The 26,248-nt window shown below is 43.4% G+C and overlaps 1 protein-coding gene across 2 annotated transcripts in view; it reads left to right on the forward strand.

Moving 5' to 3' along the window:
• GPD2 (glycerol-3-phosphate dehydrogenase 2) overlaps positions 1–26,248 on the forward strand; it is a 60,341-nt gene that overhangs the window by 6,770 nt on the left and 27,323 nt on the right. For both annotated transcript variants that reach the window (XM_075757388.1, XM_075757390.1), the window contains exons 2-6: positions 7,487–7,594; positions 15,864–16,035; positions 19,422–19,546; positions 20,543–20,640; positions 21,132–21,295. In XM_075757388.1, coding sequence (XP_075613503.1) covers positions 7,493–7,594; positions 15,864–16,035; positions 19,422–19,546; positions 20,543–20,640; positions 21,132–21,295 — 661 coding nt within the window. In that variant the 5' untranslated portion in view covers positions 7,487–7,492. The remainder of the gene's footprint in view (positions 1–7,486; positions 7,595–15,863; positions 16,036–19,421; positions 19,547–20,542; positions 20,641–21,131; positions 21,296–26,248) is intronic.

Raw genomic sequence — 26,248 nt, forward strand, 5'->3', positions numbered from 1 at the left:
AGCAGAAGAATCCTGTCTAAGAACTGGAGGAAGGAGGGCCATGAAGATGATCCGAGGGCTGGAGCACCTCTGCTATGGAGACAGGCTGAGAGAGTTGGACTTGTTCAGCCTGGAGAAGAGAAGGCTGTGGGGAGACCTTAGAGCCCCTTCCAGTCCCTAAAGGGGCTCCAGGAAAGCTGGAGAGGGGCTGGTGACAAGGGCAGGGAGTGACAGGCCAAGGGGAATGGCCTGAAGCTGCAGGAGGGGAGATGGAGATGGGATGGGAGGCAGAAATCCTTCCCTGTGAGGGTGCTGAGGCCCTGGCACAGGGTGCCCAGAGAAGCTGTGGCTGCCCCTGGCTCCCTGGCAGTGTTCAAGGCCAGGCTGGATGGGGCTTTGGGCAACCTGGGCTAGTGGAGGGTGTCCCTGCCCATGGCAGGGGTGGCACTGGGTGGGCTGGGAGGTCCCTGCCCACCCAAACCAGGCTGGGATTCTATGAAGTATATTAATTGAGGAAGCGGAGCCCTTGCCCGTGATGTGGGAGGTCTGTTAGCTCGTGAGGTTCACCTGGGGATGTTGCCAGTCACCAGCCTGGACTCTGGAGCTCCCTATGGAGGTGCCTGCTGCATGCTTCTTTGCATCAAAGTAAGTGCGACTCTGGATCACTGGTTAAGAAATGCACTGCAGGAGGGGGCGGTTCCCGCTGTGATGACAGTTTGTATTATCTTTTTTAACTTTTGGAAACTGAAAGCATGAGCTTGTCCTGATAAATCTTTTGTGTAGTTTCTGTATTATGTAACTAGCTCTTCCCCCCACCCCCCCTGCTTTGTGTTTCCTTTCAAGTTTAAAGCCTATTTCTTCTTATCGGGAATCCTTTAATAACTAGAAATTTGAGCTAATGTCCCTGTGAATCCTTACCGATATTCAGCTGGTTCGCTGTGAAGTGTTCTCTCATGGGTTATTTAATTCTTTGGACAGGCACATACTCCTTGCGGCACGCTGCTCCCGTGCCAGTCCAGGGCTCCCTTGTTCCAGAGCCTGTTGGGACTTCAGCCCACCCTGGAATCAAGGGCGTGGGTCCAAAAGGTGCCATTTATGACTGATATCATACCTAAGGGTAAGGCTTAACATGTGGATTCACAGTGTCAGATGGCACTTACAGCATCAAAGCATTGTATGCTGTTTGAGTCATTTTTTAAAGGTGACTCAAAATATTTGTGTTGTGGAAAGATGATGTATGTCTGGCTGCATCGCTTCTCATGCTGTTTGCTATTATAATTTTCGTTAAAATAAAATTCAGTTTCCATCACAAGCTATTGATCTCAGCTTGGAAGAGAGTCAAGTTTTATTACCTACTTGCAAAAGATGAGGGGTTTTTAAGTGTACGCTCTTCGTGTACGCAGCACTCTGAGCACCCTTTGTCATAACTATGTGGACTACATTCTTTCCCCTTTCATCTTCTGCACTCTGGTTTATCCTGCTTGGTGCTGACAGCCGTCTTTAGCAGCTGTTCTGGGACAGAGCTTGAAGAAAAACCCCACAAGCGTATGTTTAGAGAGCCTCTAATTTCTCTTTGGTTGTGTATACACTGAGGCAATGTTTACGCCATCCTCCTGCCTAGAGGAGACCTTGTTGCCTGCCGTTTCCCACATGCAATGCCGTTGCTGTCAGAAAGAAGCCAGAGCGTTTGGGCAGGGAGAAAATGCGGTATGCCCTAGTAGAGCCCACGGAAGAGTCTGGGCAAGAGCATGGCACACAGCAGCCTGGCACGTATAGCTTGTGTCTCCACTGTCTGTCTGTCTGGGGCTCTGCCTGCCTGCGGTACCTGCTAATGCCCCGAGCTCAATTCGGCCTAATCCAAATGCATCTGCTCATACCTTGCAAATACGGGCTTGCGGGTTCCTGGGTTGAAATGGAGATGTTCTAGGTGTAAAAGCACTGTCTGTGAGTTTGAATGTCTGTCTAGCTTTGTGTTGGAGTGGCTTATGTTAAGCCATATTTTCCTTTCTGTCCCTGAATAAGCTTCTCTTACTGATGGCGAGCAAGATTTATGTGGCAATTTGAGCAGCTGGTCTCCTGGGAGCGTTCCTTTCTCCAGAGAATTGCATATAATCTGGCTCTCAGCTCTGAGTAGAGCTAATGACACACGTACCCGGCTGTCGGGCAAGCAGAGGGTAAGCCCCTTGCTGACAGCCGATGGCTGAGGCTGGAAAGCCCTCCTGTATAGAGGGCACTGAGTCTGTCGGCTTCTTTATGTTACATGTGTTATCTTGCATAAGGAAAGTGGCAAAATTGTTCTCTGTGGCGTATCTAATGTCACGATAGTGCGGTTGGGACAGCTGTATCCACAGTGAGACTGGTGTAAGGTCCTGCTGCAGGAATGATCCTGACCCTGTTCCCTGTGTGCCTGTACCTTGGTGCCCGCTGTGGGAGTGCACAGAGCTCGCTGTTGGTGTCAGCAGAGTTGCCGTAAGCAGGTTGTGTTGGTAGAAAGGCTTGTCACAGCTCTCTGTGTGTTGTTATATGTGCGGTGAAAAAATGGTGGGAGGAAGCTATGGGGCAGCCCAATCAAGTTGTATGTGGGCAACCATGTTTGTATGGTAAGGCTATGAAACTGGACAACAGGTGAGTGCCACCGGGCTGTCCAGCCTGGTCCTCCTTCGAGCCTACTGCCTGTGCTGATTTGGAAGCCAGTTCTGTGCTGTATATAGGTACACTCAGATCTTTCCCCCCATTATCAGCATGGGTTTGTGCATGGCTTGTGCGAGGAGGCCAGCTCTGGGAGGTGCTGGGAGGGCTGGCAGCAGCTCTGGCAGATCGGGCTGCCCGTGGTTGGGCGTCAGCACTTGCAGGTGCCGGTGGAGCTCCGCAGACTCCTGTGTCTGCTGTGTTGCTTGCATGGGATTCTGTAGGGTAAAAAGTTTCCCTGGTGGAAATTTGAAGGTGGAAAAGGTTAGTACGCGAAAAGACTATGCCAAATACAAAATCTTTAGTATCTATCTCATCCACAGTTTTCAAGAAACCAATTTTGAGTTGAACTTTCATTTGATTTTGATAATCACATAACTTCTGAAGACTGACTTTTGTACTGTCCTTTATACATACAGAGGAAGATTTATTGCATGCAATTGGCAGTGGAGTTTGTTGGGTTCCTAGTAGAGATTTTGCATAGGAAACTGTAAAATAAAAGCTGTTTGCTTGCCTCCCGCAATACTGTGTTAGAGCTGGTGACAAATGCTTCAAAGCTTTTGGGATCAAAGTAAGCATTGTGGGGGGCATGGGGGCTTTTGTTGTTTGGGTTGTTTGTTTAAACAAATTCTTTTATCTGGAAGAACTAGTGTTTGTTCTAGTTAATGAAGGAGAACCTACAGCACCCCTAACAAAACGTTGCCTGTCAGCACGGGCAAGTAGGTGGGCTGGGGGTTGTGAAAGGTGTGTTAGCGTGGCAGGCTGCTGGTACCGCTGGGGGAGATGGCACGGGGAGCAGAGACCTTGGGTCCGTGCGTGCTGTTTGCAGAGCCCGTTGGCGGACGGGAGCACAGGACGTGCAGCTCTCCGAACATGAAGAGCAGGGGTAATATTAGTCACTATCTTATTTCCCAGCACTGGCCCAGTACAGCTTTTATTCAGTACGTAAGCATATTCTGTCGGAGGGCTTTTTTAACAAAAAAGTTATCAGAAGAATAGATACTTCAAACTACTGAAAAATACGCTATGTAACTCAGAGTTGTGGCGAGTGTTGAGTTTACTTTTCCTGATTACTTTCAGAAGTTTGTGCAGCATTGTTGTACAAATTACTTAGAAATCTACTATGCATCTTTGGGGGAATTTATGCAATGATATTGCTAGTGTGATTCACAAGGAAACTTTAGATTTTGCTTCATGCAGTAAGGGTTTCTTAACCCATAACTAAAGATGTAAAGGTCAAACAGCTACATTATTTCTTCAGTTTTAAAAACTTGCGGGGTTTTTTATTTTTTAGAAGTATTGATAAAATGGATGTTAAAAAGGCCCAGTAGAACATACAGTCCCAAGATCATGATTTCCAGGTTTAAGAACAAAAATACATGACTTGCAAAGCTGTACTGCATTTTTAAAGTACCGGTGCAGGCAACGATCACTGAGGCTTTTAGTCAGTAGCGTGTCTACCTTGCGCTGCTCACAGTCAGCCCTCCTCAGTGAGACTGTAGCGGGTTGACTCAGGTAGGCACGTACCTGGACTTCGAAACGGTGTCGCAGCAAAGGCTGAGGGGGCCGGGAAGCGAGGGTCGGTGCTGGCTGTGCTTCGCCTGCCCCGGTTCTGCGGCTGCCCCTCCACAGGCCTGGTTTGACCTGGGCCGGAGGGTTGTGCGGTGGAAGGTGTGGGTGTGCGGCACTTGGCCGGGAGCCTGTTGGGCTGCTCTGGAGCCTGAGCTGGGCTCTCAGTAGCTTTGCTCATAGTTAACGAACTTGTGAAGAGTTTAGTGGAACCGGGATAAGTAGAGATTTGTGCTTCAGCAGTTAACCTTTTTGTACTGAACCGGGTAAAACATTGAATGAATATGCTTCCATTTGTTTTCTTGAAAGCCAGTATCTCTGCAGGTGCGTAAGCCGGCTTGTTGGAAGATGCTAATTTGTTCTTTTTAAACTCCCTTGGATTCTAGAGCATATTGTGTTCCCAGAACAGGCACTTGCAAGGGTTTCATCCTCTTATTTGAAGTGACTCCTTTGCTGATGCGTAAGGTGTGTGAAACTACTTCAGGACCGCCACCAGTTTGCAATCTGAAAGATGAGTTGTTATTCTAGCAACTTAACAAAACCTTATGGTAGAAGTGTGTGGTACACAGAGTGCTTGGATGATGCGTATGTATTCGCCATCACCATATGCTTTGTGCGGCTATAGATGGTATGTGAACTGATGTTGATTGTCTTAGTTGTTTTATTTTGCGGGAGATGATGAGTGCAGTGATGGCAGTGCAAGTTTTCCAGCTGCACGTTTTAATTCTTGTGCAGTACTGAATTCCATATTGTGCTATGACTTCACGAGTATCTGTAGGCATTTTCAGGTATGTAGAAGTGATATTACCAAAGGCTGTCCGGACAGATTCGAGGTGGTAGGGTTTAGCTGATGGTTAGGTTTTACTTTTTAATTTGGGGGGGATAAGCCTACAGGTTAGGGTCTGATCCTGAGGCACCTCCGCTCCTGTGACAGGGCGTTTCTCAGATCGCTCAAATCCTGTCGTGTAAGACTTGTGCCAGACCGAGGGGAGAGGGACTCCGCAGGTGACAGGCCTGCGTCCCAGCGCGCGTGGCTGTCCCACGCGTGGCTCCAGTGGGTGCCCCACGGGCAGCCCTCCTCTGCTGGGCACCCGCTGTCCGCTTGCTGGGGTAGCCTGCCTGCGGTGCTGCCGGCCAGTGGCCGGGTGCGGGGAGCGGCAGCCACGCTGCCGTGCCAAGGGGCATGGTAAGGGGAGGTGTAGGGACGCCTGCGGCAGCCTGGGATAGCTAGCACCCCGCCGAGGTGCGCTGCTGCTGTAGCTCTGGACTGGCGCTGGCACGGCTGCTTGCTGCTGCTGGCAACAAGGTCCGAGACCTCTGACTCCATGCTTGCTCCCTGTTTCCGTGGAGGTGCTGTAGCTTTTGAGGCCAAGCCTCCGCAGTAACTTTCCTTTGAGAAACTTCCCTTGTTATGGGTCATTTGTCTGTCACCTTTCCCTTTTACTCCTCCGTGTCATGGTATAAAGGAAAGAGGAAGTTGATCTTTTTTGAGACTGAAGTATGAAGTCAATGGAAAATGTGATACTCTACCTACATACCAAGAAAGGTTGTTATGGTGGGAATCTTCAAGAGCATGCATGCTGCTCGTCAGAAAAACTCGTGGGAAGCTGCAATTCTTGACCTTCTGTACAATAGTCACTTGCATGTAGTACGTACGTACAACATCTGTACAGCAAATGTTTGCATACAGTAATTGTGTGTGGAATTTCCCCCCACACTGGGTGTGCTGCAAGCAGAGTGCACAGGGAATGACGTTAAGATCTATATCATCTTAAAAATGAAGTTTCCTTGTTTGGCTTGTGTCTTAGATGGGTTTAGTGTATTTTTTAAGAAAAAAAGAACAATTATGGTAGCTGGAAGAACTAATACGAGATAAAAGATGAAATGTGTACAGTTGTATAGTAACATACAGTGTTTCATGTTTGAGTGTATTTATAATGCCAAAGAAATAACTCTTTGGCTGTAAGTCATCTGCTGGAAATCTTTACAAGAAAGCCCTGCACCGCCAAAAGCGATGGTTTGTACCCGGCGCGGCGTGTCTGGTGCAAGATGGGCAGCAGCCGCGAGGGAGAGCTGCCCACCTCCGCATTGGCAGGCGTGCGGTGAGGCCCAGTGCCATGCCGGAGCTGTGCCATGGCAGCGGGGACAGCCCGGGGGTCTCGTCGGGGCAAGGGCTGAGCCCCCCCCAGCCAGGCTGCGGTGAGGCACCTGGGGTGGGGGCTGCTGTGGCTCCCTGCTCCTGGCCAGGGCTGTGCCTGCTGGAGTTCCGGCGTTGGCACGGGGCTGTGCACGTCATCTGCTTTCAGCCTTAACTAAAGGCTAAATCTCTTGTGTGGAGACTGCTGGGTGAATCTGGGCCTTGGACAAAGGTGTCTTCGTAACCAGAGGGCTTGGAGCGCTGACGGCAGCCCTTCAAGCTTGATGTACGTTGTTTGGAATGCGATGTGAGCTGCCGCGGTCCTGCGAAGATGGATTAGGTTGTGCCTGCTTAAGATTCAGGTCAGTTCTATGCAAATTTTTCATTCAGTATCCGAACACTGGGTCTTTTAAGAATTTGCCTGACCCACATAGGGCTAGTTTTAAACCCTCTGTAGCTAGATGATAAAGTTCTGAGCTTATTTCAAGCCACTTAATCTTGTCTGCTGTCTCTGCTGCTGCTTCTCGTTGAAGGACCTGCTTCCTGACTATCAGCGCGTTGCTTCTCCGCCATTCCTGGGTAGGACAAGCTTTGCTGGTACACGGTGAATACAGGGATTGTAATTCCTGGCTGGAAGGCAGGATGAAGTGCTGTTAGGCAAATGGGATTGTCGAAGTAGTTTGATGGGACGGGAGGGTAGCTAAAGGTGATCTTGTCAAGCAGATCAGCTGTTCTGTTGTGATAAGGATTTGGTGGCCATCTGGCTGATGACAGGGTGTTCATCTGCTTTTGCCACAGTATTGTGAACACTTGTCACATAGACGAGTACTTAGAGTTTAAATGGGAGGAGTGCGTACATATCTACTTGTGTATCTAAATACTCTTTTGTCGTTCGGCTTTCACAGCAAATACCAGAGCACTCTGGCTTGCCTCTCTCTAGACTTTGTTTAGAAATTATTAATATTGCAATGAAAATAGCTAATTAATATATTGCTACCCTAAGTTTCAACGTGTCACAACATTGTCATTAGTTTCTACAAATGGTCTATTCTGTGTAGCCTAGATTCTAACATGGTAAAACTGCCTATTAATTTTTATCTTCTTTTCTTACAGTAAAAAATGGCATTTCAGAAGGCAGTGAAAGGAACTGCTCTCATTGGAGGAGGTGCCATAGCAACAGTTTTTGGCCTCTCTCAATTTTCTCAGTATAGAAACAAACACGTAAGTATTAATTATGATTTCTGATAAAATATGAAACTTAAAATCTGTTTGAGCGTATGTTAGGCTTATACGAATAGTTTTGTTTGGGAAGGAATGCCAAGAGCCTCTCAGCTTGATTTGGTAGGTGCTAATCTGGAGGATGGCATTAAACGATGTTTCACTACTGTAGGTCTTCAACCAGTGGGGAAGTGTGATTCTTGTAAATAATTTTTCATGTTTAAAAAATGACCTTTGTGTACTACGAGGGATTTTACTTAGTTGCAGGAGTGGAAAAGTACTGATTGAAGTATAAGCACTAAGTAGAGTTTGGACAATATTTTCAAACTTGGAAGATTGAAGTGAAACCAGTAGTACCACCTCTGAAAATCTCAGCTTCAAATCGGTCATGGCGGCAGCTCTCCTTCAGCTTAGAAAGCTGAGAACTGTTGGAGGATAGGATCTGTGCCGAAGAAGGCAATGGCGAGGCTCCCGTTGCTTCTGGTGCACGTTGGCCTCTATCCGGGTGGGCACGATGTAGACTCCGGTAAGCTCGAGGCACAGTTCAGTGGTGTCTTCCAGGTAGCCAAGGCGCATGGACAGAATAAATTCCCTGAGCAGTGAAGGGTGATGTTGGAGACTTACTGTAAAGTAAAGTAGTGGTAGCAGAAGGAGATGCAGTAGATTCTAGTGTCACTTTGTGGATTGATTCTTGCTGTTGCAGGAAATAGATCTCATTGGCATATGTGCTCCTCCCAGTAGAGTCGGAGTGGCTGTGCTCTTTAACTTGCTTCTTGATGCAGAAGCCAAGGAGAAATCAGTAAAAGGAACATGAATTATGGATGGGTTTTAGGCAAGGCTGGCATGGATCAACAACCGCTCTTTGTCTTACAGCACCTAAGTGCCTATTATTTTAATGCAGTTGTGCTGTGCTTTAGAGCTGTATAAAATAGCCATGTCTGGGCTTAGTAGGTGTGTACAAGGGAAAATGTCTTCTGATCTTGTGTTAACTGTGGGCTGTGAGGCTGGCACCTCACATTTGGCCAAAAATACTTGCACTCAGTGTTCCGTACAATGGTTGAAGTAGATGTAGTCAGAGCTGTGGCCTGACCTGCATCAGTCTGGGTTTGGAAACAGCTTATGTCCCAGGAACCACCACCTCCTCCCTTTGAGATGGTATCAGTCTGAGCAGCTAGGTGAGCAGGTGCTCCTTTCACGTCGTCTTTTCTGCTTCTCACCTTAGAAATGTAATCAGTCAGCTCGTTATCTAGACAAGCTGTTACTCCGTGAACTGCTTTAGTTACCACACATTTACTATAAGTTGCCATTCAAATTGGGCAAACTGAAAATAGGAACAGAAGTGGATCTTAATGGTCTAGTTGAAGGTAAAACAGTGGGTGATGGGAGGCAGTCTTCACTTAGCTCCAGGAAGGTGTGTATTACATCTGAATAAATGATAATCTGGATCTTCTGGTTGTTTCTGTGGGAAGGAGGAGTAGCAGCTGAGGTCTTGGTAAAGCAAACGAGATGAGTCATTTCTGGGGAACCTAGCTGGAAAGTGGATAGGATCCTTATGGCTTCAGAAAAAAATGTTGCAGAAAATAAAACCTAGCATTTAAAGTGAGCTTCCCATTGGGCTGCCTGTCTTGCACCTAGCTGGTGACACTGTTTCTAACTCTCTCTGGAGTCTTTATCACAGGATTTTACAATCTGGCTTCATTACTGTCAGAAATGGCAGCTTCAAAATTTAGGACTGTTAAATAAGAGAAGGAGTTGGAAGGGAAAAGTGATCTGGATAGCTCACTTGTTGTATATACAGTATACCAGAATTCAGGGAATCCCCATCTTTCTGGGAATGGATTGTCGTTGGATGGCCACTATGAATTTCCAGAGATAGATTAAAACCCAAAGTTTTATAGAAGGTGATCATGGTGTCAAAATGAAATAACCACGTGTCCCTTGATTTCTAAACCTATTGTGTAGAATCAGCCTACAAAGGATCTGAAAGTTGCCAGCATATGTGTAAGCAAATGGATCTGTCAAGTGAACAGCATGTTGTTTTCATGTTGTGCTAACTTGCACATTTCCCACGTGATGTCCCTTAAAGCTGCTGCCTTAAACACCTAATATAGGGCAGCAGGTGGAACATAACTGGAGGGATTGACATGAGGGAGGACAGTCCATTTGTCGTGTTGACATATCTAAGCTGTGGGCATGTCCCCCAGCCTAAGTGTCCTCTTTTTAATAATGCCTGCCAATCAAATATGTGCTAGGGCAAAGATCTTGTCTTCCTTTGCCAGGGAAGGATATTGCCCCAAGATGTGCACTAATTGGCTACACATTGTAGGAAATCTGTTGTTATTTCAAGAACAGAATCCATCAGATAATAAGACAGAAATGAAATGCTCAAGTTTTTTACCCGTGTTTGTATTGCTTCACTCAGAGACTGGAAGTCTGTGCTGTGGCTAGCGTCCTGGAATTAGGGGCACCCAGTTACGGAATAAAGACCCCGGCTGGCTGATAATCCTGAGCACGCAGCCTAGTTGATCTGTCTGTCCTTGTTTTCCATGTTCTCTCAGCTGGTGTTCCATGTTTCTCTGAAACTTGGCTGTCCCAGGTAATTCTGGGGGAGAAGCTGAAGGGGGTACAGTTCAGGCCCTTGGGTGGGAGGTAGTTCAGATTTGTTAGTCAAGCATACTAGTAAGCAGCTTGTCTATTAAAAGTGATGTGGATTGGCAATTTTGGATGTTGAAATTTAAGTTGTCCTTGCTAGATTTGAGGGTTCAAGCCTGGCTGTGAGGAGGATGGCACAGTTAGCACGGTTAACCTTGTCTGCATGCAAACAGCCGTGAAGTGTTTACACCTTGGGAATGAACCACTCCTTGATTCAGATCTGTCCTGGTTTCCGAGATTTTTATCTCAACATATTTTTCTATACACACACACACGTGCTGACATTTTGGAGCACGTTTCTGCAACAGCAACTGAGGCACTATCACCTGAGACTGTGTATATCGTGGTAAGGCATGTGCAGGCATACAGGCAGTTTAGGAAATTGGGGGTTTGACATCAGAGTTCCTGCTGAGCAAAGGGAGGATGGGGACCTGTGTTGACATAACAGAGTTGTTGAATTTCACTTATAAGCTGATAGACAATTGCGCTTCTGTGTCTTTTGCAGTAACCTGATCACTGGGATGTTTATTACGTTAGTCAGCTGGGTTGCCTTAATGGTGTGTATAAGGGAATAAGTAGGAATGACACTAATTTAAGCAAAACCTCTTTCAGTAAATGCACAGGACCGGTTCTTTCATACTGAGTAACTGTTACCCGTCAGGAAGCTGGTCAGGCTTTCAGCGCAGCCTTCCCGGCTTAGGCAGTTGAGGGCAAATGCGTTGTCTGACAAGGAGGCTTTTGGTTAGATTAACAAGAAAAACCCTTTTGCAGAGAAAAGGAGACAGTTGGGGAACTCTTCACAGCAAGTAGTGCAGAGGTCTAAAGAAACTGATCCCTCTTGAACTGTTTTTGAGTAAAGCAGAAGTGTGCAGAGACTCTTCATTTTTTTCAGTGCTACCACTGGAAATGAATTTCATCTTGAACAATACAGGAACTCTCAAATCCATGTATGCTATATTGACTACCAATCACAAGCTCCTGAAAAGAAAAATTGCATCTGAGATGAGGTTGCACCCCTCCAAGACATAAAATACACAGGCTATGTACATAATTGATTGATTTGGCCTCAAATATTCAGATTTCTGCATGGCAAAGGTGATACAGGCTTTGCTAGCTGTTTCACCGGTGTTTGTAACGCTAGTGGTGATGGAGAAATGGAAGTCCCAGTTTCCCTTGCTTCCTGTAGATGCTGACTGCATTGCTGTATTCTTGCTTTCTGTGCCTTTAGTTTAATGCATCGAGCCACGTGGGCTAGTGCTAGATGCGATGTGAGTATTCTTTGATGTGCCAAGTTTGTATTGGAGACCACTGGTAAATTTTTTTTTTTTTTCTTCTCCCCACCCTGCCAGCCCTGTAATCGTTTAGGGAAAAAGCATTGCTTTGTTCTGGAGTTGTAAAGGATTGCTGTCTTTTCCTAACTAAGCCCACCAGGCAATCCCTCGCTCTTTTGGTGTGTAAGTACGTTGTTGGTCAGTAGGAATTGCTCATCAAGGTGAATCCAATAGAGTGTGATAATGTGATAATGCATTGAGGCCTGCTTCGGGGTTTTTTAATTACTTCCTTTTTTTTTTTTTTTAATTTAATGAATAAGGATGATGAATTTGACTCTGCAAACCTACCTGGAGATTTACATTAGCAAATTAACAAGAATGCTTGCTTATGGATTACTAGATCACTTTATAACTTCATGATTGAATTCAAACTGCCAAACTAAATTTCTTCTCACTAAGAGTGTAATCAAAACCATTCAAGGAACTCTTGCCTGAGAAATTGTAGATATAAACAGCAATTGCTTATTTCAGTAAACATACTTGTTCACTGCCAAACTAATCACATTATTGCAGATGGAATCCCTGTATGCAGCTTTTCTTCACTCTCTCATTTAATTGACAGCAAGATGAATCATATCTATATCAATTCCTAGTGTGCTAATCGCTTTCCTTATATTTCAGTGCTAATCTCTCAGCTCTTGCTATGCGGTGGCTATCTGCTTGGGACTCTGGTCTGTGTTTACTATAAGCCATTTGTTGTACGTAACATGTTTAAAAGCAAAACAAAAATATGGTCAGAACCAAATGATGCTAGTACTTCTCAAACTCTGAATTTTGGTTTTCTCGTATCCTCTTATTTTCCTGAAGTTAAGTTGTACACTTTGAAAATAGTCACTTGTTTTGCTGGAGAAGGCATGTCTGGAAACACTAATTTTGAGATGCGGATTTTAACTTTTTTAAAGTTTAAGAAAGTTGAGCATGCGTAGCTGAACTTGATCAACGAAAACACATGCAAGACTAAGCCACAGGTGGTTTTGGTCTTCACCATTTCCTTCTTGTCACTGTTGTCTCCAAGTCGCAGAGTGGTATTTCGGGAAGCTGGCATCAGCCGTCTGCCTGTGCTCCCTAATTTGGCACTAAACCGCGTGCTTAATGCAAGAGCTTCCCGAGGAGGGACCAGAGGCCGTATGGGGAGCCAGCCAGTAACGCTTGCTGTGCAGTCCAGAAAGCTGCAGCCTTCTCACAGATTTCAGGTATTGAAGGGGAACGGCTTCCCTGCGCTGCTTGCTTGCCCATTCTGGGAGGGGAACTGTGCAGAGCCGCTGCCGGGACAGTCGGAGGGCTCGCACCGAAGCTGCACAGGACAGCAGGGTTGTGTCCGGTCACGGAGCAAGGAGCAAAGGCAGGAACGGCTGGATCCTCTCAGGGTTTCCCCTCTTGTGTCCGTCACTCCCTGGAAAAACACATTCTGGAACCACATCGGTCTACCATACTTCAGGGATGTAAAAGTTTCTACCATGCTTTGGGGGATGTAAAAGTTTTTAGCGCTGCTAGAGACGAGCAGGCTGGGGAGAGAGCAGGGTGAGAGGCAAAAGCAGGTGGGAATGTACACAATTCATTGGTCAGAAAAGTAATGTGGAAGGTGAATTTCTTTGAAGTGCTGAAAGTTTGAAACTCATCTGGTGATCCTCGCCAGCTCCCACATGTTGGTTCGCAAACAGGTGAGAGCGAGGGGAGGCTGGAATTGGGAGGCTCATCAAGATTCACCTCTCTGCTTCGCTTTGACTCAACCTCGCCGCTGTCTGTGTGCGTGTCAGAACTCCTTGAACTCCTGGGGCTGGCGGTGTGTATGTCTCTGTTTGAGGGCTGTGGCGGGTTTAAAAAGCCTCTAATTAGGAGACCTTTCGTTACCGTGCATTTGCAGTCGGCGCGTAAGCCTGGGCCACAGTTGGCCGAGTGCTTAATGCAGCTGCTCACGCGCCTGGATGGGAGCCCGAGCCCCGGTGCTGGCTGGGCTGGGGGTGACCCCAGCAGAAACCACAAGCACTGTGCCTGGGAAAAGTCTGTGATGCTATAGCCTGAGACATAATTCACCAAATTTTGATTAGTTTAAATCTTAATTTTCACTTCATTTCTAGGAAGATATGCATCCTTTATATCAAGTGACACACTTTCTCTAGTCCAACTTCCCTTACTGATTGAATTGTAACACACGTGCAATGGAAGTGGTTGCTGCCATCCTCAGTAACTTGTGTGAGCTGCTTGCAGTATAGGCAATATAATCCGTGATTACAGGATGAACTTGATGATTAATTATCTTTTGACTATGCACTTCCTTTAGATGTGGCTACTAGTTATTAGATTTTATTTTGTTTTATGGTAGTGATAGGAACACTGAGAAATAATGCATTTCAATCATAATACTGGTGAAGAATGAGCAAATAATTTTGAACAGTTCAATAAGTGATAAAGTTAGTTCTGTAACTGAACAACTTGCCTAGTTCAGTTTATTCAAGGAATATTTGAGAGAGCTTCCTTGCACATTGTAAGCAGTGGATGGAAAGAGATTACACAGATGGTTTTAGATAATAGTAAGAAAGTAGTATTTTGTGTTTTGTCACTTGAATTTCTATTAGTTTACTCTTTCCTGTCTAGGAGATCTGCACACAAGCTGTTCTACATCAGTTAAGTCTGCTGTTTGGAGTAAAAACTGGATGATGCTCAGACCTTAGACTGTAGGGTTTAAACAGACTTTTCTTGTGTTGAAAGTGTTCCTAATTTTCAGGAAACTGAAAATGTTAATTCTTGATTTCCTGCTTGTTTATTTTGATCCATTCTGAATCGGTCCGTTAGTTCTTCTGTCCTGGTCTGGATAGTGAAGGCATTTATTTTCACGTATGTATTTCGAGTCAGGAGCGGTTAAAATGGTTCCCTTGGCAGTGCTAGGTACTAATAAAAGTACTCCTCTCAATCAAACGCAAGTCAGAGCACCCGAATCTGGTTATTTCTGAAAGACCTGGCTCAAGCGCTGGTCTCGAGGTCATGGGGATTCTGCTGCCGAGTGGGATGTGCTGTAGGGGTCCTGGCTCAGCAGCCAGTACCTCGACTTCCCTCCTCATATTGTAAATGCAGGTGCTTTGTCTTACTACAGGTGATTACTCTGTTGTGGAAAAGGTGGGTCCTTTGGGTCTTAAAAAATAGCGGTGAGAGAAACTCACTGTATAGTTTTGTGCAGAGTGAGGCACAATGGTGAATGGGGAAAACTTGGGAGGAAAAGAGCTGGAGCAAAAAGCAAAGCTAGAGCTGAAAGCAAAGAGAAAGCAAGCGTGACTTTGTGGTCTTGCACCCTGTTTAACTGTCTGAATAACTAGGATATCTGCCTACAGCCCGTTGTATCTAAAACTAGTGTGATGAACATGAACGCACAGCGATGGTGCTCGTAACATAGATCATGAAGTATATGGCCAGTAATAGGGTTTGGGGGTTCCTGTGACTGTAAAGGTTTTCAGAATTCAGTTTAAATGAATGTTAACAGAACAGAACCTTCAGAAACTGGTTAAAACCTTAAAGTGTAAACCATGGTCCATACTAGTTGCCCGAGCAAGCACGTCAGCCTTTCTCACCACGGTCGCTAAATGGAGAGCAGCAGTGGCTGGTGGAACATCGGGCAGAGGATGGGAGGGATTCTCAAAGCCAGTCCAGTAAAATCTGAACTTGTCTGGAAACTGCTGCATCATTAAGTTCTGTCACTTTAAAGAAAAGTTGTATTTTAGCATGCTGTAGGATATCAATTGCTTTGCATAGATGATTTTCAAAAAGGATATGGAAATCATGGTTCTTTGGTGGTTTAGTATACTGTATTTGATGGTAAACCACATTGTCTCATGAACCTGATCTATTTGAGCTTAGATTAATGCCACTGTACAAGTAATCAATTTCAAAATACAAAATGTACATTCATCTTTAAGTCCTTTGCTTTGGTGGATTTTTTTTGGTAGACAGTTGAGAGCCTGGCTATTAAAATACTTCCCAAGCATCCTGTAGCATTTGACATAGCAGAAGACTATTCCTAGAAATAATTACTATAGGTGGTAGCACTTGAAACAGCATTGTACAGAAGTAGGCAAGGTGAAGTAAGTGTGCGCTAACCCTTTATGGTTTTAGTACTGTTTGTTGCTCCATAATGTTTTAATACAATATTATTATTAAATATAGGTAAAGGGACTGGGAATATTTGAGTTTACCTTTATGGTTACAGCAAATGCTGTGATTTGGTTGTGTGTATGTGTACACATACATGTGTGTATACACAAATACAGATCCTCATGTTTTGTTTTCAATCCTTGTAGGGTACCTTTGTGCATGTTCAAGCTGCAGAGGCTGTAACCGTTCCAATAAAGAACCATTTCCCCACAAGAGAAGAACAAATTTTGACACTGCAAACCACAAGTGAATTTGATGTCCTTGTTATAGGTGGAGGAGCAACGGGATGTGGCTGTGCTTTAGATGCAGTCACTAGAGGTAAGGCTTGAAAATTTAATTGCATTCTTATTCTTGGATTACATGGTTTATAATAAATTTATCAGATTGGCTTTTCAAAAGTACTTGGAGATAGAGAAGGTGTACTCTGAATGCCTGGTGATAAAACTTACGTTCTCAGAAGCTAAAATGAACTGGAAGAAAAGACGTCACTGCATTTTGTTGTTTCAGCAGTCTTTATTGTCTGGGTGCTTGTATGCAGCTGTATAAACAACCTGTTTGTGGATCCTCTTGGATGGGCTTCTCACTCGCTGTTGCTCCTCACCTAGTGGGTTATCCGTAGTCACCTCTCACTTCTTTGTGCAGGAGAGTATCTGCACCAGAGAGAAGACAAGCCTTGCACCCCGCTTTTAGCAACTGTTTAGAAAGGGCCAAGTGTGAATTCTGGCCGAGGCACAGTGCCTCTCCAGCTCATGTTTCTTATAACATGAGATGTCTGTGACTTCTGCTAATGGGTTGTAGCTACTTGGCACATCGCAGGTTTGGAGAAGTCTGTTGGGATTGTCAATGGAAGGCACAAGCACCATCCAGTTGGAGGGTATGTATAGGGGATCTGTGCTCCGATTGCCCTCCCGTGGGGATTAGCTGTGTCACTGGTTTACGAAGCAGCAGAATTGATGTTAACTTTATGCATAGCCTTAACTTACAGAAAACTCAAGGTAAAATGAGTTTAATCCTCTGCAGGAGGATGAGAGTGTGTGGTGACAGTCAGGTGTTGCCCAGCAGATGTGCAGGTGTTGCCCAATAGCTTGCGCAGTCGGTCGGGCACGAGAAGCTCTGTTCAGGGCTGAAAAAGCAGGACCCCAGTGCCCACCTCACACAGTAACTTTGAAAAGGGCCAGCAGGTTAAATCACATCTGACAGCTCTCAAAGAGTAAGTAATTTTACAAGTTTAATGAAAATAGATCTTCAGACACAGAGGTGGGGATGCATGGGTACTGTTTCTACAGGAGAGGCTGTAGTAACAACTCCTGTTCTATCAAAATGTTATATTCTCCCAGAACATCATAGCTTTTTGGATAAAAATATGTAAAAGTTTTGTGAGAAAAGCTTGTCTTGGAATGTATTCTCTCAGTTGTTATTTTGAGTACAATCAGCCCACGAGAGAGAGAACCAGCCTTCCTTAGTTTCTGCGTTTGTAGACCTTGTTTCTGATTTTGGAACTAAAATGGAAAAAAAATTAGTGTAAAACATAGTAGATAGCCATAAAGTTCTTCAGATTCTTTAACCTGTAGATGTACCTCAGAAACAAGAGGCAAAACCTGACTCCAGGAGTGTTTTGTAGCTTGATTTGGAAAATACTTGTCCAGAAGGTGTGATAGTTTTGAAATAGAGCAGTAAGGTCTGTACCATTGGTAGAAACATACAAACTCAAATCTGGTTATTAATTTTTTTCATGTATTATTAAAGATAACTTGGGATCTTTTCACTTCTGCCTCTGCTAGATTGTGGTAGAAAATGCAGTTGTAAAGCATACAGAAGTTATAGGTAATCTATGTTTATCCTTTTACTAGATATTCTGATTATATCAGTAGATTTCTGAAGTGTGAAATATTCCTAGGCATTTGGTTAATGAGTTGTGTATTGTTGCTGTTCATTCATGGAACTTGCTCTTTTATTATGTTTGCTTCGCTTAACAACAAATTTTGCTTTTCATGTGTTTGATATATCTTCACCAAATTATTTCTGATTGTATCCATTAATCTTCAGTCACATGTGACAAAAATAAATTACTCTGATCTTTGGAAGTTACCAGTAATAATTAGATTTTTTTAAGGACATAAAAGTTTTGGGAGACCAATAGATGTTGAAATGTCTGTTCACTGCCCAGTAACATAAAGCACCCCTCAAAGGGCGAAGGAGAGACCCAGGGGATAACTTCTAGTGCAGGTGATGCTCTTCTCCTTGGGTATGCATCATCATGTTGTTGCTGGTGGTTTTGGTAGCAATGTCACTGAATTTAATTCACTTTTTGCCTTGCCTGCCTAACTTTAAAATTCTGCCAGTGATGGAGGGGGTCTGTTACGCTAATTTCTGTGATGCAGCTTGTCCTTCCATGTGCATTTTAAGTGAAAGATTGCCATGTACTAGTCCTACGGTGCTTATCTTGGTTGGGTTTACTCACGCTGGATGTTGGAAGTCAGTGGTGGCTGGCTTTGTACGTATGTGCCGAAGGATGTGGCCAGGCTGTTGCCTGTATCTTATCATTAAAAGGCATCTGTTAATCATCTGTTTCCTGCAACTCTTCCTTTCACGTCACTTCCATGACATAACCCAGTGTCAGTCTCCTTTACAAAGAAGATCCCGGCACTTCCCTTGTACAAGGGATGTAGTGTAGACAGTGTTGGGGTCTGTGGCTTCATAGCGACTTCCGTATGAAGCAGTGTGCCTCCGCCCATGGAGAGCTTTCTCCTGGCCTTCAGGGAAACCGGGAACACGACTTGTGCAACAATGTGCCAGGCCGTTCCAAGTGTTTGTTAGAATAAGCATTCTATCGCTCGATTATAAAGTGCTTTGTTCTGGATTTGTGTGCCCATCCATGAGGCGGGTGGTTATCCCTCCCTGTGCCGGTCAAACTGCCAGCACCCACCCGTGTCAGGGAACATGCATGCGTGTCTTGGAGTAAACGTTTATCTGAAGTCCTTGGCAGTATCTCCTAACTAATGTTTTGTGTGTGCGTGCCCTTTGCACGTGTAATGTGTAAAAGGAGGATGCCTGTGTGCTGTGCGAGCACTGTAGCATCTGCATAGTAAACTGTAGATGAACTTACTTTTTCACTTTGCTATGCTTCCTAGGTAAGCTACTATATTTTGTATTAAGCCTCAATTATCAAACAATTTAATGTATATGCAGAATTCTATGGCTGTGTGCGTCATGTTCTCTGATGAGCTCTCCCTGAGCAGCAAGCATGCCCATGGCTGGCTCTCCTCTGGCTTTGGGCACCTCTTATGCAGGCTGTAAGTAAGCAAAGATGCCAGTTGTCTGCTGTTTAAATCATTAGTGTGATAGGTTTAGAGCTCTGCTGCAAAGAGTTAAAAGTATTCATGAAAATATTCTGTTCCTGCCATGAATACGAACTATAATTTGCTTGAGGGAGCATGGCCCCTATAATGTACTGTAATGCCTTTCTATTGTGAAATATCCAGGTTTTAATGTGCTTCTGTTTAAGTTCTGTTTTGACTTTTCCCTCAGGAAGGAGGCTAAAATTTTTCATTACAATATAGACAGTGCACTACACTTTGAATACAAATTTATCCATGTACAGAGTAATTTTTCTTGTGATTGTCTCTACCCCAGAGAAGTGTCTTTAATGAATTACATACAAATTGTGTAATTTAAGAAGTTAATTTGGTTTTCTGGTAACACAGGACTAAAAACAGCCCTTCTAGAAAGAGATGATTTCTCATCAGGGACCAGCAGCAGGAGTACTAAATTGATCCATGGTGGAGTGAGATATCTTCAGAAGGCCATCATGAAGTTGGATTTTGAGCAGGTAATTGTTTATGCTGGTTGTTAAGCAAAAATTGCTAGTAGACACTTCCCCTATCCCAATTATATCCAAGACTCCTTTTTATTTTTTCCATACTTGACTGTTGTATTCTACAGCCGCTGTACATAGAAAGTGTCTCCTCCAGTTGAGCTTTCCAGACTAGGGAAGTCAGTGCTGCTGCCTTTTGCTAAATTCATTTATGGGCAATCTGATTGCCATATGTTGTAGCCTGTGTATCTTTTGGGGAAGGAAGGCAGAGACGGGACTGACCTCAGAATACAGAGAGGTTCCTACCTGCCACAATCAGAATCTGGGGGGGTGAGTGGTCATCCTGTTTGTTTTGGAATGGGGATAGAAAATATGGTAAACAAGTGATTATATATAGATGCTTTTATGTATTCTTGTGTTGGTGGAAGCCTGATATTCTTGTTTTGAGAAATTAATTTGTCTTCTCATTGAAACCTCTCTAACTTGAAGTATATTTTAATGGTTATAATACTGCTGCAGAAACAGTGACTTCTTAGGGAAAAAATGTATAAAACATGCAGTTATCCAGCTATAGAAATCAACCTTCTTTTTTGCCAAAGAGCAACGTCATATTGATTGATTTGGAGAAGAACACTTCTGCGCTTGCAATTCAGAGTTAGTATAGGATTTAACTGTGGGAATCAGCACAGAAGCTATACCATGAGATGGGTTGTAACCCTCATTAAGTGCCTCCTGCTCATAGTTAGGAGTAACACGGCTTATTGTGCTTTACGTTCAAATGAAAACCTATTCAGCTGACCTGCCAAGACACCAAAATGAAACTAGCGAAACTTAATTTTCTCGGGAAACATTTGCCTTAACTTTTGAATCTTTCAGCAAATCTCAGTGTGTTTTTAAAAGAACAATATCAAAGCAAATACCTCTCATAATTTTTAAAGTTTCTTATTAAATGTTGCACATGGAGACAAAGTTGAGTAATGTGGGATTCACATGTACACTTCTATCTTTCAGTACAAGATGGTGAAAGAAGCGCTTGAGGAGCGTGCAAATCTGCTTGAGATTGCTCCTCACCTGTCAGCTCCTTTGCCGATAATGCTGCCTGTTTACAAGTAAGCTCTGCTGTAATATCTCTCCTCTACCCTTGCTTTTGGCAAGCAAGCTATTTCCCTGGGGAAGTTTCCCGGTGCCTCTTTCCAAGCATGTCTTTAAACCCGACACAAGCATTGTTGTCAGGTGGTGAGGTGTTGCCGTACTGTAGAAACAGGAAATTCTCTTGGGGTGCCAACCAGCTATCACTGCTGCCTAGGAGCATGTCTTGGACCTCCGCTGTTCCCTGTGTTTGTGCCACCCCAGCGTGGGGAGGAGCAGAGTTTGCAGCTGGAATGAACTCTTATTCCCAGGCTGTTACTTGCTGTTCTTTCCAGTACGTAGAATCATAGAATCGTTTAGGTTGGAAAAGATCTTTAAGATCAAGTCCAACCATTAACCTAGTACTGCCAAGTTACTTAACGTGTTCTATATCCCAATACCAGTTTCTGTGTATGCTTTTATGTTTGTCTTTTTTATTTCATTTCATGGGGAATTACTCTTTTTCCTGCAGATGGTGGCAGTTGCCGTACTACTGGTTTGGAATAAAACTATACGACATTGTGGCCGGAAGTCAATGTCTGAAAAGTAGTTATGTCCTCAGCAAGTCAAGAGCCTTGGAGCTCTTTCCAATGCTACGCAAAGACGAGCTTGTTGGAGCTATTGTCTACTATGATGGTACGTTGCCTTTCTGTGCTCTTGTTATTACATTGTGCTGTGTTCTGAGGGGGGAGAAACACCAGTATGAAACTGTAGGTTGTGTACATCTACTGTAGATCATTGACTTTCTGAAGGGAAGAACAACAACTTGAAGGATTCGACTTGCATCTGAAGCATTAGTTTGGTAGAGAAATTCTGTTTTTCATGACAGTAACTTACTGGATGTAGGAGAGAACATGTAGCTTTCCTGGCTAGTAGGTGTAGTGTTATGTGAAAGCTTTCTAGTGTTGGGGTGATTCCCTACAACTTTCCAGCTGCGCGTGATTTTGCTGTACGCTTCTCAGACTGAATGCTTCTTCTGGGGTACCATAAGTCAAGAAAGTGTGATCATTCTGGGAATGTTAAGTGATTTGCTGTAGCACTTTCAGGGTGCAAATAACTTCAAACCTGTCTAGAGGACCTGGCTGCTGGTTGTGGTTCTTGCCCTGGCTTGGATGAGGCTTGGATCAATTACTTTTTGTATCACCGATAAAATTGGTTGCTCTGCAAAGACAGCATTTGTTGTAATGATAATCAAATACCAGGGATTGCTATAAGACATGGTTTCTGTTAAAACCCCTTTAAGTAAAGGGTTATAAATTCATGAGAGGAAAAATGCCTCCAGTTTGAGTTATTTAATCTGTTGTAGCAGCTAGTTTTAGGCATGTTTGTGTATAACACTTACACAAAATCGGTGTCTGAGTGGGAGAAAACAAAGATGCTTTCTGCAAATCTTTCGATGTTCATTCGAAATAGAATGATGATTTAATAGAATGTGTTGCAGTCGGAAGTGTTCGTGCGTATCCGTGTTTGGAAGGAGCTTCACTCCTGTTCTACTGTAAGAGTGGATAAGCCTTTTTGCCTTGTTCTGTGAAATAAGTAGCAATAAGTCCCTAGCCCAGCTGTATTGCAACAGGTCCCGCCGTGGATCTTGTAAGCGAAGAGTTTAACTCTGTCTCTGTCCTGTCAGACTCTACAGATACACATGGCAACCTGAAACAAAATGGGGAAGGCTTAGCTGGCTTACCTGACAAGTGACTACCTAGAAACTTTGCTTGTCTGGAATATTAATGTTTGTGTTGATGTACACATGTCTTGAGCTTTATCCAAGCTGCTATATCTCGATGCTTTTCAATGTCATGCAGGTTACGTCCCCAAACTGTCAGAACTTCAGTATTTAAGAAATACTGAACTAGTATAAATTTGAAATGCTGGGAAGTTCAGAGCTGAAGTTTGAGTACCAGGATGTACTGTCGTAACCGCTTTCCTGATGCGCTTGGTTATGTTGGCATATTGAGAAGATGGAGTATCTTTTCTTTGCATCACACTTCTACGCTGTTTCACGATGTGTTTTTAGTGAGACTGGTATTCCTCCTTCTCCATTCCTCTTCCACTTCCCTTCAAGACACGAAGTTTTGGTAAAACTTTCTTGGTAATGGGGCCTGCTAGGTAATATCGAAATGTCAAATGCGTTCAGGGTAGGGCAAAAAGCCATAGATTCATTGCAGGCTTGGAGGAGCCCTCCAAAGAATAAATAGCTTAAATACTGATCTACTTCAGTACTAGTACAGTTCTAGTTAGCTTTTACCTGAAGATGTAGTTTCTGACCTTTTGGCAGCCAGAAAGGTCTTCACACCAAATTGATTATAAAGGTAGTTCTTTTCCCTTTTTAGAACTGCATTTACACTATTCATCAGGTTATCAATAGGGGCTTTTGTGCTGGGGAGAAGTAGGAGGGACGCTCGAAACGCACTGGACTCAGATAGTGTTTATGAGGCTTCTGGCAAAAGCGCATGTTGATAATTGCAAGTTGTCTCATACAGAGCCCAGCAGAATCTAAAAAAACAAATTTATATATTTGTGCAGGAATATATATGTGTAGGTCCTTATTTAGGAGTAGGGTGAGATTTAAGTAAAAATAAGTCCATCCTTTATCTCTGATGGAGACTGCATCATCTCTATCTTATTTTTAAGGTCTAGAGGAAATAAGAGGTTATTTATAAGCAAAATTTGTGATGGGATTATGTGGTATTTTTTGTATGCTGTAACAAGAGCTGCTACATACAGCATACATAGAAGTAATTCAGATTTATGTTTTCATTATCATAAGCTATCCCGTAGACTGTTTTAAGGGATCCCAGGAGCATGCAAGAAGAACGAAGTGGTTCTCTTAACTGTAATTACACCTCTCATAAGAGCACTATAACTTGAAATCTATTTATAATCTATTGAAGTTTTTTTCTGATTAAATAGATAGTTTGGAAGTATCACAGCTATTTAGCACTCCAGTATTCTAAAGATACACATTTACAAGATATCACAGAAACTTGAAGACTAATTTTAAGGCTGAATAATTGTTTTAAACAGTGTTGCAATAAACGAGATCTCAGCACCAAGATACCATGTGGGTTTTTAGTGGAAAACATCTCTGCAGCAGTACGGTGCAGAACCCTGACTGACAGAGGTGTCTCTGATGGCTTTGTTCCCTTCCCGAGCAATAGCAAACAACCCCACGCTCTGCACGTCGGAAACAAAGAAGTGTCAAATAGAAAAAAAAGAAAGGAAGCATGTGAAATGCTGAAGAGCAGTTTCGTGGAGAGAGAGGTTTGTGTAATCACTCCGTTATTCGTACGAGGTTCCTAAGATCAGGTAGCTGGCAGAGGCTCGTGCCGTTCTCCTCCAGAGAACAGCTGCAGTGCCAGCAGTGCTCTGGGAGACTCATTTGGTGAGAGACATCAAAAATAGACTCAAAGTTTTGCTGCCAGTGAAACTACTTGTCCATCCTAGTGTATCTGGCCTTATTTTGCTTTACTTATAAGACTACAGCTTAGTTATCCACATTTTTTTATGCAGAATTTAAATAAATAGTGTTTTGCAGTGAAAAAATTGAAGCAACTCTCAAAGCTCCACCAAACCTCAATTTCCTAGAGAATAAAGTGGTTCTGAAGGACTAAAGTATCAAATTTGTGAGTTCGTTAGGCTGCACCTAATCCAGAAGAAATCTACAGTGTGAAATCAATTCTTGACGTGCCCCGTTTCCAAACCGAAGTTGGTCTGCAGTGACTCCTCTGTAGGTCAGCCTACGGCCCAAGGTAGGCTCAGGCTGTGTTGTAACCCATTAATTATTTTATCCTGATCAATTAACCTGTGTTCTGTCCACAGTATACTTGTTTTAAGTCATAATGTTTCAGCAAGCACACTTTAGATCTTGCAAATTATTATACTTGAATTGCAATGATATACTTTCATGCCCTAAATCTGGAGGAATGGAGCACAAAAGGGAAAGGGAATTGCACTTTCAGTAGAGAAGGGGATAACAAGATTGAATTCAACTCCTTTTAGTTCTTTCAGAAGGATTAGTCATAAATTAGAGCATTAAATAACAGCAAATATATATATATTTGAGTCTTAAAGTAAGTCATATCTTTATCTTCTCAGTCCGTCCCTTCTCTGTCTTCCCTAAATAATGAATAAATAAATTGGCCTTTTAAGAATGAAGCGTCTTAACTGATTCTATATGTGCAGTTAAATGTAGTTTTATCTTGTTTTCTTGCTTTTCTCTGTTCCCGTCTCTATCACACGGTCTTCGTATCTGCTGTCATTAATAGCACCCACAAGCAGCATCTCGCTGTTTGGCATGTTGATCACCACCACCAAAGGGAAGAATTAAAAACATTCATTATGCAGGTTACGTTTTATTTGATAACCCCCCTGTCCAGTTATGGCTTCTTGGTGGCAATGCTCTTTTGCAGAGGAAAAATCAGGAAAGCTCTTTGTTTTCTAATTGTTGATCAAACTAGTGGCATGTCAAATAATCCATTATTCATTAATATGTTGTGTTCTGAAATGTTGCTGTGGTCGTCTTAATTACATTTTTTTAAATTGTTTATACAGGCAAAAGAAAAAAAAAATGGTACATTATAAATGTTGGAAGTACCAGCAACAGCAAATCACAGACTTCACCAGAGGCTATTCTTGCTCTGTCTCAGCATCGGGAAACTAAAGCATATGTTGGATGTTAGCCTGGGTGTACACAATGTGTCCTATTTATTCAAGGTTTTCTTTGAAGCCACAACTTACAAGTTTGTTTCTTAGGGGTACATGTCAGACTTCATTTAGCATTTGTTGGTATTAGGATACTCCTGAATAGCAAAAAGGCAACATTTTGGGGGAAGAACGTGGCTGCTATCTGAGCAGTGATCTGTCAGTTCTGCTTATGTAGCTCAAGGAAAACTGGAGAAGAGGCACTGTGGAGAAGCTGGGCTGAGATCTCAAGATCATAGGCAGAATTATTTTAAAGCACTTTAAATGGAAGAATTAATCTCCATTTAAATTATACAGAGTTCATTCTGTTAGGAACTAGGAACACCATTAAAGCAGAGATCTAACTGGCCAGAGTATTTCAATTTAAAGTGTTTAGAAATTCTAAGTGGCACAATTCTCTGTAAGATGCATTATTTTTCTATCTCTAGGTGCTTGCAGACTTTTTTGTTAGCATATTTTGCCTTGCAAGATGAGCCTTTGGTTGTGTAAGGAAAATTTGTGTTCTGGAATGGGTCATGAATTTAAGATTTTAGGGCTTTGTTGACCCTGCTCTTTGAATTTACTGCTATTTTCTGAAAGCAGTACGCTACTTCTGTGACTGTTTTGCCACATCGGGGTATTTGATTGTTTACTGTCTCGTCCTACAAATTTCCAGTATTCTTGCTGGGATGTAAGTAATTGGTCTTTATTTTTTGCATTCACAGTATATTTGTATATATTCTCTCCTAAAACATTTTAATGTGGAGGTTATATAAAGGTAGTGAAAGGAGCTTTGGCAGAGGACTTAGCTTTCCTTGTTTACAGCAAACCCCATGAGAAATCCTTCCCAGGCACACGTGCACACACACAGACACGCATACACACAAAAATCAATGCAAAAGAGTAGGG

This window comes from Balearica regulorum, chromosome 6 (assembly GCF_011004875.1).
Source record: "Balearica regulorum gibbericeps isolate bBalReg1 chromosome 6, bBalReg1.pri, whole genome shotgun sequence".
In the NCBI taxonomy this organism is placed as follows: Eukaryota; Metazoa; Chordata; class Aves; order Gruiformes; family Gruidae; genus Balearica; species Balearica regulorum.